The 19540-nt window shown below is 39.0% G+C and overlaps 2 protein-coding genes across 3 annotated transcripts in view; both read right to left on the bottom strand.

Annotated features, from left to right (window-relative positions):
• Positions 1 to 19540, bottom strand: part of AGBL4 (AGBL carboxypeptidase 4) — a gene marked incomplete at both ends in the record, with an annotated part of 878788 nt that overhangs the window by 315525 nt on the left and 543723 nt on the right. The window lies entirely within an intron of this gene.
• Positions 368 to 19540, bottom strand: part of BEND5 (BEN domain containing 5) — a 31307-nt gene continuing 12134 nt past the window's right edge. Inside the window, exons 2-6 of one of the 2 annotated variants that reach the window (XM_084211494.1) lie at positions 17734 to 17867; positions 15744 to 16113; positions 9491 to 9639; positions 4836 to 5049; positions 368 to 1013 (exon numbers count right to left, since the gene is read on the bottom strand). In XM_084211494.1, coding sequence (XP_084067620.1) covers positions 853 to 1013; positions 4836 to 5049; positions 9491 to 9639; positions 15744 to 16113; positions 17734 to 17867 — 1028 coding nt within the window. In that variant the 3' untranslated portion in view covers positions 368 to 852. Of the gene's footprint in view, positions 1014 to 4835; positions 5050 to 9490; positions 9640 to 15737; positions 16114 to 17733; positions 17868 to 19540 lie in introns of both variants that reach the window. The other variant, XM_084211493.1, reaches the window with a different exon arrangement.

Here is a 19540-nt window from a genome sequence, read left to right as displayed (position 1 = left end):
AAAAGTGTCCATTGTTAAATTATGGACCCAAACAAAATTGTACTAAATTTTCTACTGTACATACTCTTGCCATAGTGTGGCAATTTTTAAATTGCTTGAAAGTACAAATACACTAAAAAGGTAATATTTCAAGAACAATAGTATGGACACACTGAGGAACTTTATACCACAATCAGAAATCTGAAGTGTCTTGGTCCCTGAAAAAGAACTCGTTTTAGATTTATTTATTTAAATGAATTATCATTATTTTACAACTTACAGCTTTGGGTTCTTTGTTGTTCATTGTTTAGTTTTAGTTTTTTTTAACTGTGGTGGTAATAGTGATCTGCCTACAAGATAATTGAAAAAGAAACGTTCTTTGTGTATTTTTGATCAAATACATTGTTAGAGATCAAAACAAAGATTTATAAAAACAAACGATTGAAACTTCATTTCAGAAAAAAACACTTTGTAAAATACAGTAAAATCCTTTTCAATAGCAAAGTGAATTTTGTACAGTTCTTCCTTCTAAGGAGCTGTTTTACTGCAGCTGAGATCCACCAACTCCAGCAAAATTCAACGCAGGGCAAAAGGGTCGGTGTCCGCAGAAACAGAACCAATGTACAACTGCAGGTAACAAACTGCAACTCGCTGGAGAAACCTTGGAAACTTCAGTTTTCATTGGGAGTGAACTTACAATATATCTTACATTAGTTAAAAGCAGTTTACACCATGACAGAACCGCTCAAAAAACGAATCAGTTATAGGAAGAGAGCAACGCTTCAATTCAGCTTCTCCCATCAGCAAAAATGCCACACAAATCAAAAACCAACACTTAAGTAAAACACTGAGACTTTATTAAAAATCCAAAATTTATTGCAAATTGTACTTTGCAATTTCCCTCCTTTCTTCATTTTTACATGATTTATTGATATCCATGATTTTTTCACAGATGTACTTGTTGACTTTGGAGAGTCTCTGTGCAATTTCAGTTTCATCCACAGTTTCTTGTGCTATTCTATCATACAAACATTCTGGGGAGAAAAAAAAAGGAAAGAGTCATTAGGATATTTTCAGAAAACACAATAGCCCTGAGTTGGGCTGACTACTCAAGAGACAGCAGTGAGTAAGCACTGTGTATATTTGTTGCAAGACAAGAGAAGCTTTCCTTGATTCACTGTCTTGTTTAAGTCAAGATTTGTCACCAGGCTTGAATCAGTGGCATGGCCAACTTCCACTTATGCTGTGACTACATTAATAGGCTTTCCATACAGAAACCAGGTTAAACCCAACCATTTACAGTGCCAGCCTTGCCTGCCTGACCCCTGCCTCTGTCTGAACCTCCACAACAGATTTAGTCTTGTCCCAGGTGAAGTGTCCCACCAGAGCTGTATCCACAGTGAGTCACTCCCACCTTCACCCCTTCAGGAGGGTATGGAAATGACAATGCTCAGGAAGAGAAGCAGTAACCAGCAGGAGAACACTCTAACTCATTTACTTCATTTTTTGTATCTCTTCCACATACATTAATGTCCATGTCTTTATCAGCTTGTCCCCGGGCTTATTTCACTTTTACTGGTGGATTATTCAGGACAAGTGCCATCTCCTTGCATGTTTGATCAATACACTTTCTCAAATACACATTACCTGGAATAGAAAATGCAAGCAATAGCAATAACTGCAAAAGCAATGTGGGCAGTGAAAATTGAGACAATTTTTCTTCCCAGATTTGGAAGTCTGGTGCCAGAATCTTACAGAAGTTACTGAAATCTGAAGTGGTGCAACAGACATAACTCCTTAGTGACAGGCAGGTTTGGGGTTTTTTATTTTCATAAACAGACCAATGTATTTTGTTGTGTAGGCTTCCCAGACTGGTTAAACAAACTCTGTTCTGCTTTGCCTAGTGATCTATTCCATTAGCTGTTTATTGCTTCATATACAGAAAGCCATAGAGATTATTGCTTAATTAATGTGCTTTACAACATTTCTAATGCACCATATTAAAAAGTTATGAAAATTAAGTACTATGCATGCTTTGTAGTTCATTTGGAAACCTCTGAGAAGTTTTATAAAAGGTTATTTTGCATTAACAAGGTTTATAACAGTGCACATCCATCATACTTTTTATCATTTCTTTATTACATACTACACAGTGGGGATTTTTAAGAAGCTATAGAGATATCAGACACATTAAGAGCTAATGTTGTCATTCAAAAATCTATTTTAAATAAGTTAGTCTGTGTCCACAGAATGATGAGAACATCTAAAGCAATGTGAATTTTATGTTGTAAGACGTACTGAATATAAAATAAATGAAATTAACCAACATGCAGCCTGATAGCTGAAATGCTGATCATCCATAAACTATGATTGGAAATACAACACCTAAGAAGAGGCACATCACATCACTGGGAGTCTGAAGAAAGGCACTGTGTTTGCAGGACATAAGTTGGCCCTACAAGAGTGTCAGAACACTCCCAGGCAGATACACCCAGTAAGGTGAACTCCCAGGGAAAGACAGGCTGTGTTGTTCATTTAGGCACAAAGCCAAGCAAAGAATCACTTGACCGAACTCATTCAAAAGCTGTAATTTTAAAAGTTGGTGTGAATCAGACAGATCTTTGATCACAGTTTTTCCTCTCCATGTCTTCCATTTTTGTGAGGGGGTGCAGAAATAGTAGTTTGGTACTTGCATAAGGATACTGGCTTAGGGCTTCAAAGAGTAATTTGGAGGTTCTGCTCCCTTGTCTTTTGGCTTTATAGGAGGACAGAGACACCCCTCTGTACTGCTGAATACCAAAGATTCAAGTAGACCTCAAAGGCTAACCAGGAGTTTCACTACTTTTTGTGATGCCTGATCCAAATCACTGGCTATGGAAAACTCTCTCAAATCTCAACTATTTATCCCCTTGCTGGTCATTTGTTTGTTTTGCTTTGCTTTCTTCTCCATGATGGGGCAAGACCTGCTAACACTGACGCAAAGGACACGACAACATGGAAAATCATGGTTATGAACTACCCAGTCCCACTGATACAGGCAGCCTGACACCTCCAACATTGGCCATGCAGATTAACTGGTTCAAGAGGAGATTGTACAGGCTGGAGTCTAACAAAAGGGAAATCAGAGACAAGGTGAAAGAAACACTAAAAAGAGGAACATGGAAAACCAGGGCATGTAACAGTAGAATTCAAATGAGGGTTGAGGCTTGAAGCGGAAGTATGACAGAAAACACAGAAAAACAAGGAAATAGGGAAGAGCTGAATTGCTGGTGAGTGTAAAGGTATGGAAGAGAAGAAAGGGAAGGGCCCCATCTGCCTCTCATCATGTACCTGTAGGAGCATACTCCCAAACTCACTGTAGCCAAAACAAAGGGAGTTAGAAGAAAGTTGTCATTTAAATGGCTCGAGCAATATAGAGTAGCCCTGACAAAAGTAGAAGAGGAAATTCTCACAGAAACAACCTCGCCAGCAGCACTGAAGAGCAAAAGCCTCCAGCAGGGAAACTGGAAACCACATTGCAATGGGCCAGTGGAAAATAACCCCCTTGTGCTACGTGCTTGTAAACGCACACCAGGGCAGCCAATTCTGCTTCCCATTTGGGAGAGCCACCACCACAGAGTGGATTCCTTATGTGGCCAGTACGTCATTGCTCAGCTACGTGTGTAAGGATTGTACCTAGAGACCCCAGACAGAACTAGAAAATCAGCATGGAACAGCTTCCACTTCCACATATAACCCTGAAGCAGCTTACTGAAAAAAAAACCCCACGTCCTTTACTCATTTCTTATAAACTAAGAAAGATGACAGTACGGAGATAAGTTTCCAATTTCACTCCACACAACACAGACGCAGACACACGCACACACTCAGAGAGGAACCGTATTTCTGACTCCAAAATGTGGTACTTTCATGGCCAATTACACCACCTCTTAATGAGTTCACAGTTAAGAGCACATAGCAACTAAGAACAGGAAATGCAGAATAATGGAGCTCTACCAAATGGGGCGGTTTCTTTCAGCCCTATTGCAATTTAGTATGGACACAAAACCTAAAAATCCAATTTCAGTATGTGTTCCGTGAGGAAACAATTCAGTTCTGACTTAAAAAGAAGCCTGAAATACCAAGAGAGACAGAAATGATGCAACACAGGCATGATGATACAAAGGGACTGAAATTCACCATTCAGTTTAAATAAAGGAGAAAGCCTCCACTCTCTCAAAGTACTACACACATGGACTCAGGCTTGCAGTTACTGAAAGTGTCATTGCAATTTTCCCTACCAGATGAGGTCAGCGATTTACACTTCCTGTCCAAATTCCAATTCAAATGCAACAATTAATTTTTACTATTTCCATTTTCTTCACTTAAAAGGGTAGAACTATTCTTTCTTGCCTTTGAAGGTATGCGTATTTTTATAGTCACAGCTATAATGGTTTCTGTGCCTCATGCCAGAGCTGGTTATGTTCTGGATAAAAGAATGTCGTAAAGCTACTCTCAGTCCTGTTTAAAGGAATATATGCACTTTAAAAAATCAGCATGTTACAAATGAATTCTAGAACAACATGTTGTTCTCCAGGCTCAGAGTCCTGCCCTGCAAGTGGTCTAAAGTGATGATGATCTTTTCAAACCTTACTGAAGTCAATGTACAACTCTTCAGCTGTGGAGGCCTGCACTGTGCACAGCTATTGCAATGTGTTTTACTGTTCCTGGGTACGTATGCACTTCACAATGCAATAGCAATCTGAATTACAGTTTTTAATCAGTTAATTTTAAATGAGCTGAAAAGAAGCATCTTTCAACTCGGTGATTAATGGTTAAACTCCAAAGCAGGAAGCAAAAGTTTTCAAATAACCTACCTCTGACAATGCTTAATTTGTGAGGTGAGAGAGGTGGCTTGGGAACGGCATCTTTCTTTTTTTTGGTTGCAACTCCTGTGACACTTCTGTTCTTGAGAACATCTGTTCCCCAAATCATAACCGCTAGATTTTTTGTATACTTTGAATCTCCTTGTGTTACTTGCAGCTGGTGCCATTTCTCCTCATCTACCCAAATTCCACTGCCAAGATGGACCTAGAAGGTAGTAATAATAACAACTTATCTATGGTATGTAGCACACAACAGTATCCAAGTGCTGTAGGAACATTAATATTAGGAACTAAAATAACAGTAATTAGGGCTGAACAAATCCATTTTGCCTAACTCTGAAACTCTTCCAACTTTGTGGGTCAGGTCAACCTCAATATATAATATAGTTCCTTTTAGTAATCCCTACTTTTCCCCCCCACATAACCTCTCTCCTGAAAGACTGTGGTCAGGAACAGAGATTGAAGAAGGAAACAGTGAACACATCCAGTATTATATAATTATGCAGAGCATATAAACCAAGCAGTTGCACCAGCCTAATTCAGGAGCAAGATGAAACATTTCCCTTTGGCTAAAACAGACTTTTAGCCAAAAGCATATTCCAGAGGCATTAGAGACAGAATTACTTCCTAAGTTGTATTCTGTACCTGTTGGCAAGACCCAGACCGATTGTTTGAAGTAACTGGAAGGGGAGAAAGGATTTTGAGAGCTCCAATTTCAATATAAGCCAGGAGAGTTTGGAAGCTTTGTAAAACTTCCAGTTCTAACACAAAGTGTGTCTATCATGTACGATCAATGTAAATGCACCACATGAATACTGTTTTGTGGTTAGGCAATGACCCATTGCAGCAACATCATAAACTTTCCATTATCTGAACAATGGGAAGTCGAGGTATTTCACTGAAGTAGTAAAGCAGGATAATATGAGTACTGGGAAATGCAGTGTGAAGCCACTGGAGAGTCTCCATAAGGAAGATGCTCAAGTCTGATTTTGCATATTAGCCTTGCTCAGCACTGACTGTGCTTGGTTGTCTCCCACTGGGCTACCCTATATTTCCACCCAAGATTCCCAGTGCTCCAGTCTTAAGACAAATGCCGGACAAGAATCCGAGCACCATCCTTAGGCTGCCCCTACGTGTTTGAGCCGACAGCCCTGACCCTCAGGACACCTTCCAGCACCAGCACAGAGGCAACTCCACGAGTAACCAGCAGAAGTCTGACACCAGTGCAACCAGCACACACACGTGGCCCTGCATGGAACCACAAATACTTTGTACCCTGTATGTCTATGGTCCAGTTCCTGGAGTACAGTGCAAACTCCTGAACTACCTCTGCACACAGAAGCTTTGTTCACGTGGTGATGGACTTCACTCACTGGGACACACACTTGCTCTCATCATAACAAGCTAAGGTGTGACCTACAGCTCTCAGCTGCTGATCAGAGCTCACTGCACTTACCTTCAGACAATCTGGACAAGGGCAACATACCAAACAATTGGATTGCTACATATCCAAAATCTAGCTTTGATTAGATCTGGTCCAATGGGGGTTCTTTCTGCAACATTAACACTAAAAACTAACTTTCAACTTTCTTATGATCAAAAAAAATGCTATCAACAAAATCCCACAGCAAAACTGCATCAGAAGACTGTTTGCTTTAACTGCTCTGCTGTTAGTTTTCTGTGGTTTTACTCATTTCATCTGGCTTTACATAAACTGTGCCTGCTACCCATACAAATCTGAGCAGTATCACAGAAGTCTCATTAAATGCAATGAAAATTGGACAAAGCTACTGTAAAATTTTATATACCCAACATTTTACTGCCTGTATTCAACTGAATACCACTTTTCCTTTAAATAGAAACCTGCTTTAATTATTAATGAGGACTATAACCCCAAGAAATTTTTTACTACAATGGCATCCTTCAAAAGCAACTAGAAGTTTAAAAACTTAAATAGAGTAACATGACTGGTTTGACTAAAAGCTGTGTTATATTAAAAAAAGAAAACTCTACCTTCCTTAAAGCATAAAACCATATAGCAAGCTGCCTCCTGCAGAATCTTCTACACTAAAGGAATTCTAGGAAGCTTTTCACAAGTCTGCGTGGACAGAAATTAAACTAGTAACAACCACAACACAAACACCCTCATTTTTTTAACTTTTTCTCTGTTGTTGAGCCTCTTCATAAATGATTTTTAAAAAGACACACTCTTTTTGGTGCTCTCTACATATTTTGTAAGGCAACTTCAATGAGCAGTGAGCAGTCTGTGCTCAGAAAATAATTTCAGTGCATTTTTAAATTCAGTTATTTCTGGTTAGATCTTGGAAAAGTTCTCCAGGAAAATGTCTGAAAGTTATCTAGAAAAGAACTAAGATTAGAAATGTTGTGACATAGCAAATTTAGGGTGTCTGTATTACATTAGGGACTGTTGTATTTCATCAAAAATCCAATTCTTCTCTGCCAAAATTAGGGTTCGCCTCTGCCAAAGATTATTTAGTCTCTAAAGCTACTACATTATTCATTAGCTTGAAGTTACTCAAAAGAAAAGAACAAGTTACAGGAAGTATTTTTAATATTTATGCTTCAGACAAATCATCTCTTCTTTTAACATGCTTCATTTATTAAAAAAGCAATTGCTGGTATGAAACACCTATGGCAACAGCAACTATGTGACAGACAGCCACAGCCACAGCAATCTTACATCTCCATTTTCTATTTCTAGCACTGTTAGGGTGAGGAATTCAATCTGCCTGTGTCTCAGTTTACCTCTCTACAGCAGGCCCGGTACTGTTCCCTATCAGCCCCAAAGCTCCGGGACGCTTACTGAACTCCACGCTCAGAAGACATTCCTCTCTTTCTGGAAGAGTGGCCCCATGAGCCAGACTCTTGTCTTGATGAAATCAATGGGAAATTTACTCCCAATTTCAGCAACTGTGGGATCAACCTTCAAGCACAACGCAACAGAGACGGCAGCGAATTCAAAGCAGCGCTCACCAGCGTGCCTGTGCTAACATCTGCAACGGATCTAAAACGTGGCTCAGAAGATGAACTCTGGTTTTTTCTTTCTTTCTTCTTCTTTTTCTTTAAATGAATGCCATAGGCTCTTTTTCAGTGACTCCGTTTTCCCTCTGGAGGGAAGAGATTTATCTGCTCTGAAAGAATCCTACTAAGATCAAATCTGGTGCCACAAAGGGTAAGATTTGGAAAAAAAGTACTTCAACTACTCTAGTGGTGCATATCAATAAAGGAATACTGAAATAAAGCCATGAACAAGGGAAACTGAAGAAAACTACCCTCCAATGCTCCAAATACATTATTAGTTCACATTTTTGGCATCTGAGCTGGCTGTAGACCCAATAAATAGGCAAACCAAGAAGCAAAATTACATATAGAAAATTAAAGAGATACTAATATCTGTAAAGACAGAAAACTTCAGCAAAAGAAGTGCCAAGAAGCTGACAGATGAAAAAAGGGTGCAGGAAAAGCTGCATACAAATACTAAAGGATGTGCCCTATCCCACAGACCTTAAGTGGAAGAGAAGGAGGTAGAGGAAACTCACACAGTAATACACCCTAAGTACTCATTGCACAAATTTACATAAAATAATCAAGCAAATGACATATTTAAATATATTAGGCAAGAAAAGCTATCTGAACCAAATACCTGTCAAACTGTCAAGATTCTACTATTTTTCACGTACATTCTGTCCCCAATGATAATATTGAATTCTTCCTCAAGAGGGACAGACATTGTGCAGTCAATCTTTTAACACAAATCTGAAAAAGTAGTTTCATGCTATAGTCCATCAGTAATTCCATTGCACAGCAAAGCTGGAATGGATGCTTCCTCCCTAAAGATTCTCAGATTAGGGTATCAAATGCATCTCTATACACCAAGAAACAGGATCTGCACAGGCAGTTCTGAAGGAATCACAGTTTTGTATAAGAAACATCACGTTTATTTAATGATAATGAAAACAGCTGTAAAAGCAGGCCTAGGTAGATGAGCAGTTAATGTGTTAAACAGGCTGAAATCTGAAAAGCTCTCAGTCAGCTCCTGGCAAACTAGAGCTAGATGGTATTTCAGCAACTTCACAAAGTCTCTGGAAAGTAGCACTACATCAGCTCAATTCAGTGGCAATGCTCCTACCAGCAGCAAGGGAGCCCATTTTCCTTCCAGGGTTCATAACTACCTCCTACACTCCAACCCAAACATGAGGGCTTCTCTGCAATATGACTAGAGCACATTATAAACATTAAAAACCCTTTAGGAAGAAGTATTTTGGTTAAGTAGACTCATGTAACTTTATAACGTGGCTTACTGACTTTGGTCAATATTTGGTGCATTTATGGATGCCACCAACTGAAGACTATGTCAATTTGCCTGTGCATGAATATTTATTTAATAACTATATTCCTCATGTTGCATATCATTCAGTGCTCTCACCACTGAGGATATTTTTCTATGCTCTTCATATCTGTGTAACTTCACAATTCTGCTCAGCAAAACAGCACACCTTCATGAAAACTGAGGAAGCTTCTACAAGCTGCTACCATGCAAAACCCCCACAATCAATGAAAATTCCACAAGAACATCACCAGATGGACATTTAAAAATGACTCATGCTATATTTAATATAAAATACCTTTCCATTCTCGAGAATATACTTGTCCATTACTGGAACAGGGGCAGGGTAGTACGTTGATGTATTTGCTTCCTCACTGAAGGTCTTCTGTACCTCAGGTTCGGGCTCAATTGATTCAGGTTTTACTTTTTCAACCTCAATGGCAGGTCCTAGACAGTTAAGAAAAGAGAGCTGTCTGCTATCCCAGAGAACATGAAATCAATCCCTTCATCACCCATGATTAGCATAAAATAACATATTAGTCATGTTCATTTTAATGTTAGAAGTAATCTAAACCAAAACCCTACTTCTGAACATCAGTAACTAAAAGCAGGATAAGTATTCCTGCTTTATAAACATTAAAATGTTTAATTTTAATTTAAGTGTTTAATTTTATTCCGAAAGCATAAGGACAATTACAGGTATGGGTAAGATTTCTTCAATGCACACTAAGGAAATTATGTTAAAATGATACTGAAATTATAAACCAAAAGCAACAATAGTAATTCTTCAAATAAGAATTGCCATATAGTTGCATAGGAACCTGCATAATTTACTGTGATAATTACATAAATTATCCACACAGAATTACAAATATTATAGAAATCCAAAATCTCTTTAGATATAACAGAGGTGTATGAAAATAGGGAGAATCTGCAGAAATGCTACGAAGGAAACAGACTTAGGCTCCTTATGCTGAAGTATCATTCACAGAAAGACTATCAAAGGTTAAAAAACCCCACATAATTAAAATTTGATTGTCCAATTCATCCAACACTGATTTTTATTTTTAATCAACAAAAATTATGCACAAATTAAACAATGGAATACTACTAAGCATATGTTTGAGGCTTTAAAGGGGAATAGTTATTTTGTTAGTCATCAACTTTTCTTTCCCAGATCAAAGATATAAAATGTTCCTAAAAGGGCAGAAGAACAAACTAAAAGTGATTTGTGAGCCGGATTTCCTGACTCCATTCATTGCAGGGGTTCCACCAGAAGTCTAGGCTATGGTCCCAGGCCTATCAGTGTCCCTTGATGTGTGGCTCTAGGATCCCAAGAAGCTCCAGCAGGCACTGAAGTTCCATGCAGGGCCGGTGGCTCCACACTGGACACCACGGAAATACCCCATGTCCAGAACTCTAAGGATAAACTCACCTACTTGTCAGTGCTAGATTGTCCCAGGCTGGTGCTGAGAGCACTGCACCACTCTGCAGCCCAACCCTGACATCTTCAGCCAGTGACAACTCGATCATCAGGTCACCCCTCAGCTCCCTGCTCAGTGTTTGTGCACACAGACCCAGCCCTGAGCTGATCCAACTCTGCAAGTCACGCTGGCACCACAACTCGAGTCTTAGTCACGCATCTTAAATAGTTCCTGTGCCTAGAACAAGCACAGCATTCATCCCTCCTACTTTGTGCAGTTTCATTTAGAGATTATTATACAGCAATAGCAGTGCTTCCTCCGTTGTCAGCATTTGACATTTATCCTATAGCTTATCCTACACCTACAGAGCCAGCTCAACGTTCTCAGCTGGCTGCCACTCCACGCTCACCAATGACTAAAAGTTGTCTTGGCAACTCAGACAATCCTACGCTGCAGTGCCACCAACAAGAGGGTCTTAAGAGCCAGCCCCAGTGCAAGCATGGCACAAACAGACAAATCACAAAACATCCCATTTGCATTATAATTTCACAGTGATCTTAGTAAACACCTCTATGAATGAATGTACAACAGTACAGCCAAGACAAACTGAACTTCCTAAACCTGAGACAGTAAAGCTGATTGAGACTGGGGGAAGACCTGTACTGGTTAATGCCCCCAAAGCCTACCCACAGCATGGGCACAGCTGAACAAGTAGATGCAGGGATGTAATTGCCAGTGTGACATTAAGAAGTCATCTCTAAAGCTGTTACTTTACATTCTTCAACAAAGGGCTATTTTCTTATACTTTGAAAGTCACTTTGAAAGAGACACCTAAATATAACCACCTTCTTCCTAGCAGGAAACGTTTATTTCCCTTTAAACACTTTTACTACTCCCTGTTTAGAAGTCCTTTACTGTTTTTAGTCATATATTGACACAGCTGGAATTTGGTTTTCAGAGCTTCCCCAAGGAAAAAGCTGATTAAAGTCCACAACAACCACAGCTCTCCCAGGTCAGAATACCTCTGCTCCAATTCATGCTTTAACTACTTGCTTAGAAGTCACCAAAAGAAAGCCTTTAAAATCTCTTTTTTATATCCTGATTTTTGATTCCCAAACAGAAACCTGCCTCTAACCAGGCAGTCTCCACAGCCCTTCCACAACCACTAAACTCTGCATTTTCAACCCTGCACACTGGAAATTGCACATGCAACCGGCACTCCTGCCTGCCTGCCAGAGCGGTGTGCCCCATTCACCACACTCCAAGATCCTCCTCTCTGCCTCTTATTTTAAAGATGATTAATAGAACATATAAAAATATATATCTCCATCTAAAGGCTTAACAATGACAGCATTTATGTAATAAGGATCAGGGAAAAACAAAAAAAGACAATTTTCAGAATGCAAAAAGGAATAAATGTTTTATTGCAAAATCTTTCTCCTTCTGACTGTGTTTTTTAGAATATCCAAGAGGCCAGCAAACTCAAATCAGGATGAAGAGGTAGAAGGCTTCCCTTTACCTTCCCTTTTCCTCAAAAATACATCTTAGGCTACATGCCACTCCTGAAATTAGTAAGAAAGTAAAAACAAATTGACTGATAAAGCGGTCAGCATACATTTGTAAGCAGTAAGTTTTTGCATATGGTTGACCAGAATTTGAAACAAAACAACATAAGTCTGAGAAGTGGTAATATTGGTATTTTCTGTAGTTGATAAAAGCCTTGGGACTTTTTTTTTTTTTAAACACCAAAAAGCCAAACAAATGTAGAAAAGCTGAAAAACAGTAATTCCTGACATGACACAAATTGCATTTTATTCTCCCTACTCTGGTGTCAGTGCCAAGACACTGTATACTGGACCACTGAAATTAAACTGAGATTAAAAATAAAACCTTGGGGGTCTGTGTGCACATGCTGATCAATCAATGTTTCTGAATGAATGTGAGTATACCACCTGACTTTGGAGCAACACTAATTCTCAGCAATCTAACATGAAATTGAAGAAATTATCAGGGAGCTAAAAACACCCAAGCATTATCCCTACAGAACTTCAGTACTTCTGACCATATTTCCAGCCACAGGAAATGGCACAGATTTTGCCTGTGACACAGCTATTTTTAAAGAAGTTCTTGAAGTTCTTCTTTTGCAATCCAAGGGCTATTTCAAGTCCCTACAGGGGAGAGTCAGTTATCTAATTCTTTAAATTATCTTACACTCTATTGATAAAAAGAGGGCCAATTAGGTATGTTTTCAGGTGCAACAAAACAAAGTGCAAAGGCCTACAGCTGCAGGGCTTCCAGCTCCCCACATGGGCAAGGCAAGAGGCTGCACACATTATTCCAGGAGCTCAAGAGACACCACAACCTTTTCCACAACAGTCATCCCATTTTTCCACTGCTCTGGTCCCTAGAGCCCTGGTGAAATGCCTGCCTCCTCCATGAAGGGATGTACCTGGAAATAATATACTAAAATTATAAAGATGATATTAAGCATTTCTCCATGGATCAGTACTGATTTCACTGCTATAGTTTGCCACGGCTTCCTCTAAGGCTCTTTTGTGACAACGAGCAATTTGGTGTCACCATGAGGAAGATGAACCTCCTCATTCCTGCCACAAAAGTGGCTCCAGTTTAGTAGCAGAGCTGAAGGCCTAAGTCTCAAGTACAACGCATTGACTTCCAGATCCTCACTGAATTCAACACGTTGATGGGAAATTAGGAGACTGACTACTTGACTGCATGTTAACTCAAGAGACTGTTCTATATTTGATCTGCAAGTTTAAAATGGCAACAGGCAAGCATTTCCCACAGCTGCAATTCATCAGCACAAACCAGCTGTCATCTCATGCAAAGAAATCACAAGTCTCTAAGGTGAAACAGAAATGCAATTAGTTTGCATTAAGTCCAGCCTGCTAGAAGTGCAGTGTAACATAAATTACATGTAATTTGAAACTCTAGGTTTAAGAGATCACTGCAACTGCAGATGAATTCAGGATGTAATTTATTTTCAGAACAATTTTCAGAGATTATTCACATACCCAAACATACCTCATTTATAAGCTGGAAAAGTAAGGAAGACTAAAAAAGTCTTTACGTATCTATTCTTGATTAAAAGTAGTACTTTTTCATACTGTCATCAGACTCTCTAATTTAGAACATGCTGAAGATGTCTCCCTTGCTAATTATTCATAAGTTTTGTATTGAGCTTTCTAGAACATGGTTGTTTCTCTGCTGTGAATGAGGCTAAAAGGAAAAACAACAGAGTAAGCAACAGTTAATACACTGAGTCTTAGGAAATTCAAACCCTGTGAAGGACAAAGCCAGCATGGCCAAATTCCACCTTTACCATCCAATGCTCCTTACAAGTAATATTAGCAAAGAAATTCTTTTGGAAGTGTTGTATAGCTGATATTTTTCCAGGTATGTGATTAAATTTAAAGAACTTGTCTTCAATGTAATTGAGATTTGTTTGCAGTTGTAACACTGATACATACAATAGAAATGCATGCCCAAAATTTAGAGAAGATTCAGTATCTTTTTCCCAGGGTTTCTTTTCCTCTTTCTTTTTTTTTTTTTTCTTTTTTCTCTTTTTCTCCTAAGGTTTCTTTATTTGGCTGAAGCAAAAAAAATGCATCTTCTTTTTCTTAAAGTGAAAGAAAAGAGATAGAATTCAGTAGCTGTCTTCATTTCACTGCTGGTCTCACCACTCCAACTGCTGTCAAGTCTACCAACTAAATTGGTACTTTATGCTGTTCAGCCCCATTGCCTACCAACATCTGGCTCGTGCTCCATTCCCATAAATTCCAGCTAACTACTTGCAGATGAAGAAACATCTTTCCATCCAAGGAAAATTTTAGAAAGCTCAGTGGAATCTCCTGCCAACCACATCGTCTTTTTCGGGCTGCGGCAACCTTGCCTATTTAGTTTTATTTAGAAAGTTAACTAGAATGTTTATGGTAAGTAACAACATTTTAATTGTGCACAGTGTAACAATGATGAGCATTCACAATCAGACACCCAGTTTAGGTTGTGGGACACTCCAAGAACCTGGCTCCAAGGGTGTGGGCACACCTGAACACATGCTACAGCACAGGCACATGCTCTCCCAGGCCCAGCTCTGTACGTGAGGGTAACTCAGACCCACATGCAAATTGCATGCACTCGTTCCAGTCCAGGAGAAGAGCCAATATCCAACTGACATGCAAAAATTAAGTTTCCAGATACACAAAGGCAGACATAAGAACGGCATGCTAAGTTTGGATGCATAGATTTCAACCAAGTTTCAGTCACCGAGCAAATCTTCAACACAGCAGTACCACATTCTAATCGCAAATAAATGTAATTAGTCAAATTTTTGAAGGTATTCCAAGGGTACCATCTTCAATGAAAAGGATGAACTTTTTATTTTGTCTTTTTTCCCATTTATTCCAACATAATGCTTAAATAATTGTTATAAACCCAAACAAAGGAGCAATTGACCCAAGATATTTAAAACTGAAATCCAAATTACAAAAACCTGCATTTTGCAACAAGTGTTGATAAACGGGAGACTAATATAAAGCCTTTTTAATTATGCTTTTAACAATCCACTGTTTTTCAAATAGCATGGCTGTTTAAAGCCACTGCTAAAACTTCAGGAATATATCACATTCTAATAAACTACTAATGGGAAGAGGGGTCAGAAAATGGAAGGTAACATAGTCACATAACAACAAACAAAATCCCTAACTGCAAAGGATAAATTAGTTTTAGCCCCACTATTCATTCCAGTGCCTTTTCTTTTCTTTTTTTTTTTTAAACTGGAACATATTGGTATATTTTGCAGATGATGCTTTATTAACTTTTTCAGCATATATTGGAACGTCAGAGACTCTTTATAATACAGCTGCTTAAAATGGAACTCTGATTCAGCCATACCAGCACAAAGACCTCTAGTTTTTAAAGAAAACCCCAGACGTACATAGCATACAAATTCAACACATATTGTACAGCCACAGCAGAAAACCCTTTTAACATTCAATGTCCGGTTTAACAACCACTGCTATTCTTCAAATACATTTCCATGACTATTGATCACACCTGCAAAATTCATTCAAACTAGTCCCACTTAAGTCCGGCACTTACCACTACCTAGTCTTAGGAGCAGTACATCCTGGAGCCTCCTGTTCAAGTCTCTGAGCTCTTTCATTTCTGACACGAGTGCCCCATACTCCTTTAGCTTCTTTGCCTGTTGCACAAGCTGTCTCCGCGTTCTCTCAAGCTCCTGTTGAATGTGTCTCATCTCTTCCTGTTGCTGCTGGTAACTCCTCAGCAATTCCTCATAGAGAATCCGAGGAACTACAGCATCGTCCATATTGTTCATGCCTTCTGTAGCCTCCATAAAAGCCTCCTCAGGGCTGGAAGTATTACTGAGACTCATCCCGTTCTGTTTTTCAAGGCGAGCAACAACTGCTTCAATGCTTTTGTGTGTACCTTCACTTTGTTTCCTCCCATCTTGTCTCTGCACGTTTCAATAAAAAACAAATAAATTAGGAGAGTCTTGGGAACTGTTAATATTCTTGTCTTCCAAAAGACTTAAGACAAGCTAGTCTGCAAAAATGCTTTGCCTAACAGGTTCTTATGGATATAATATGCAGCACAACTAACATGCAGCTATAACTCAGCTAAAAGCATGTACAAAGTTCTGAGGCAGTTAAAGGCCTTCCTGTATCTGTGCAACACTCACAAAGGCAGTGTATATAGGTCACTTGACTCCGTACCATTAATTTCTTTTTGAAAAAGTTCATCTAGATCTCTTTTCCTTTAAAGTTTACCCTTAACATTCAGATTTCTGACAGCAGTTGATTTTCTGATAAGCAAGAGAAAGAACGAACTGTGTGCTCCGTTTGTCACCTGTGACGACATCAGAGGTGAAAGCAGCACAGGCACAAAGCAGTTCTGTGAACTGAGGGCTTGTCCTTCCCACACTTTGGGAGACAAAACCTTCACTGACTATCCCTACAGCACGTTCACCCAACTGCCTGATGCGAGTGACTGAGTTAACACTATCAGCAAACACTGAAAGGGATTTGAAAACACTGAAGCTGGAGACAGAATGTATCATCCAGCCTCATCTTCCTTATCAACTGATTCCTTCTATATTAGTACTGCATTGCAGAGGCTTCAGGACCTGGGAACTCTCGGTGGAATTTTACCTTCAGTCATCTGCACAAACCCTACAAATTTAATCACACCACTTTCCTGGGGCCTGGATAGTGGGATTAATACGTGACAGTACACGTATCTTCACTAAGTTTTACTGGCCAAATAGGAAAAGGCATTTGAATTTCCAAGCAACTGCAAGGAAAGCAAATGCAGCTCATACAGTAGAGGTGAGAAGCTGACACTATCAGATTCCCATACCACAATATCCATGAGTTATGTGGCAGAAAACAAAATTATTTGATGTTACACCTGCTGCATTCATCTTCTAAAAAAAAATTTAACATTTAAAAAAAAGCTGGCCCACCACAAGGATATGTATTAATATCCCTCCTGCAGCTGCAAAACACATGAAGCCATAGGGCGGTATCTTATTCTGAAAGTTGGCAGACTTTTAAAGAAATAATTCGATATTAAAAAATAAATACATTTCCATAGTGGGTTTCTGGCATTTGAATCTAAAAAGGCAACTGGGAGTTATTATGGAGGGATACAGTACTGTCAGTTCTTCTCAGTCATAGCTGTAGTTGGGCAGTCTCAGAGCACCCTTCCCAACTCCAAACAAGCAGTGAGCAATGTCACAAGTGCCACCAAGAACAGCTGGTACAGGTGGGTACTGGTGACTTTTAAGGCATTTTGAACCAAAGTGGAAGAGCATTGTTGCATCAGTCCCAGGTGGCAGTTACACTGTGCAGACAGTATACACAGGAAAACGTCTGATTGCACTCAAATCAGGTTTTGAAAACCCATCCCCCACCCCCACACACAATGTGACCCAATTTCACCAAACACACTGTTTTAAGGGGATCAAAAGCAAGTCTGGAATTCTTAAACTAGGATGTTCATATATGCCCCAAGAACTTACAAAAAAGATACAAAAAGGAAAGGAGGGGAAAAAAAGCCAGAAAGACTTCAGTACCTTACTGTGTCTAAGCTCCACATCTTCTTCCCCATAATCTGTAACTTCCCCAGCTTCTTCTATGTGATTGAGAGACAGTTTGGGGATTTTAATTTTCTTCTGCATCACACTGTTCTCAAGGTCAGTTTTGTCCTCTAAAATGTATATTAAAAATAAGGTTTTGTTACATTAATCAGTGTTCTTACTTCCAAATACTACACGACTTAGGCAAGACCAGTTACAAAAACCCAACCTCCCATGCTCCAATCCCCTCATAATACCATGATCAAATTAGTCCATGGTGTAAATCCACTGATGCCCACTGGCAATTCTAGAGTTTCAACTGGGGATCAGGCTGGCCCAACACACAAATCAATACAGAAAAATGCCAAGCTGAATTCAAGCGATCAAAAATGTTGATGAGTGGCTTGTACTATCACCAAAGTAAGAGCTGAAGAGGCTGTAAATAAAACTTCCTGCATTGCTCTAATTTATGTTTACCAATGGTATTTTCATATTCATAATCCATTGCTGCAGTTCAAACTCTGCTTAGGGTTAAAGTGAAAATAAACTTGGTAATTCATCCCATACTCTAACCATCATCTGTCAGCAGCACAGATCTATTTGCACACATGGCAGATTCTGCTGTTCTGCAAAGTGCAGGGTTGGAAAAGGGAATGTTGCTGGAGAACTTCAAAGTGCATTACACAAAAGTTGCATAAGAATCAAATCTGTAACAAAATTACTCTGCAACCCTATTTCACTAATTAATGGCATTCATCCTTTTCCTTTAGATACTATTGACAAAGGCAATAAATATTTATATGAATCTTTACATCTCATTAAAAATTTGAAATAAAGTATTTTCAAGCCTGTAACATTTTGATGTATCTCAAAATTAGGTATTTAGAAATATTAATCTGAAAATACAGTTAAAATATTTTAATATTCCTGAAAAGGTAGAGAGAGGACAGTGAACCAAGAGTACAGTCTCCCAAAATGTGCCTGTGATAGGTAAAATTCTTGCAGAACAGACCAGGTCTGAGAAGATTCATTTGCTCCTGGCAGTGTCAAGGAGAACTGCATTTAAACTGTCAAGCATTGCCTTCCTACACTGAGAGCTTATGAACAGGAAAATATTTTGAGTCTTCCTATTCACCTGCAAATTTTATTCTGCAACATGTCCCATGAATATTTTTGAAAGTGCCAAGGAGGATGGCCCCCATGAGTGCTTAGTTGCATTGACTTTTGCTTTCTCAAATTAGCATGTCTCCACAGGACCTCAAAATGGTTCGTGTTGACAGTGTAGGAAAGGGAAACAAAGGTAAATCACTGTTTAATGAGGAGCAAGGCATTCATTAGAAATGAATTACACAGATGAATGCAATTCATTTTGTTACAGATAGAAATGGATCTCTTGTAGGCAAATGGTGATATTACAGCCCAAGGCTATGTAAAAAGAATAGGCAAAGAACATGCAGAATGAGACATTAGACAACCTGAAATGAAACGCAGATGGTAGCAATAAATACTAAGACAGATGCAAAAAGAAACAGATAAACAACAAAAAACAGCTAGGCTTATTTTAGATCATTCTCCATTCCCCAGAGCATTGTGGATGCTTATCCCAGTAAAACAAAAAAGACAATCCAACTGTTTCAGTTTTGAAAAATAAACCCCTATGTTTTCATTTATCTGTAAAATGTAGGTTCATCAGAAAAGTGAGATAAGCCAATTCTAATGCCAGAGAGATGAGAAGAAAATATGGGAGTCCTTCCCAAAAAAACAAATAATACAAACTTCCAGACTAAAGGATAGACTGATGGGT

Source organism: Fringilla coelebs (assembly GCF_963513975.1).
Source record: "Fringilla coelebs genome assembly, chromosome: 9".
In the NCBI taxonomy this organism is placed as follows: Eukaryota; Metazoa; Chordata; class Aves; order Passeriformes; family Fringillidae; genus Fringilla; species Fringilla coelebs.
The sequence above is the reverse complement of the archived record's forward strand: the minus strand, read 5'-3'. Positions and strand labels throughout refer to the sequence as shown.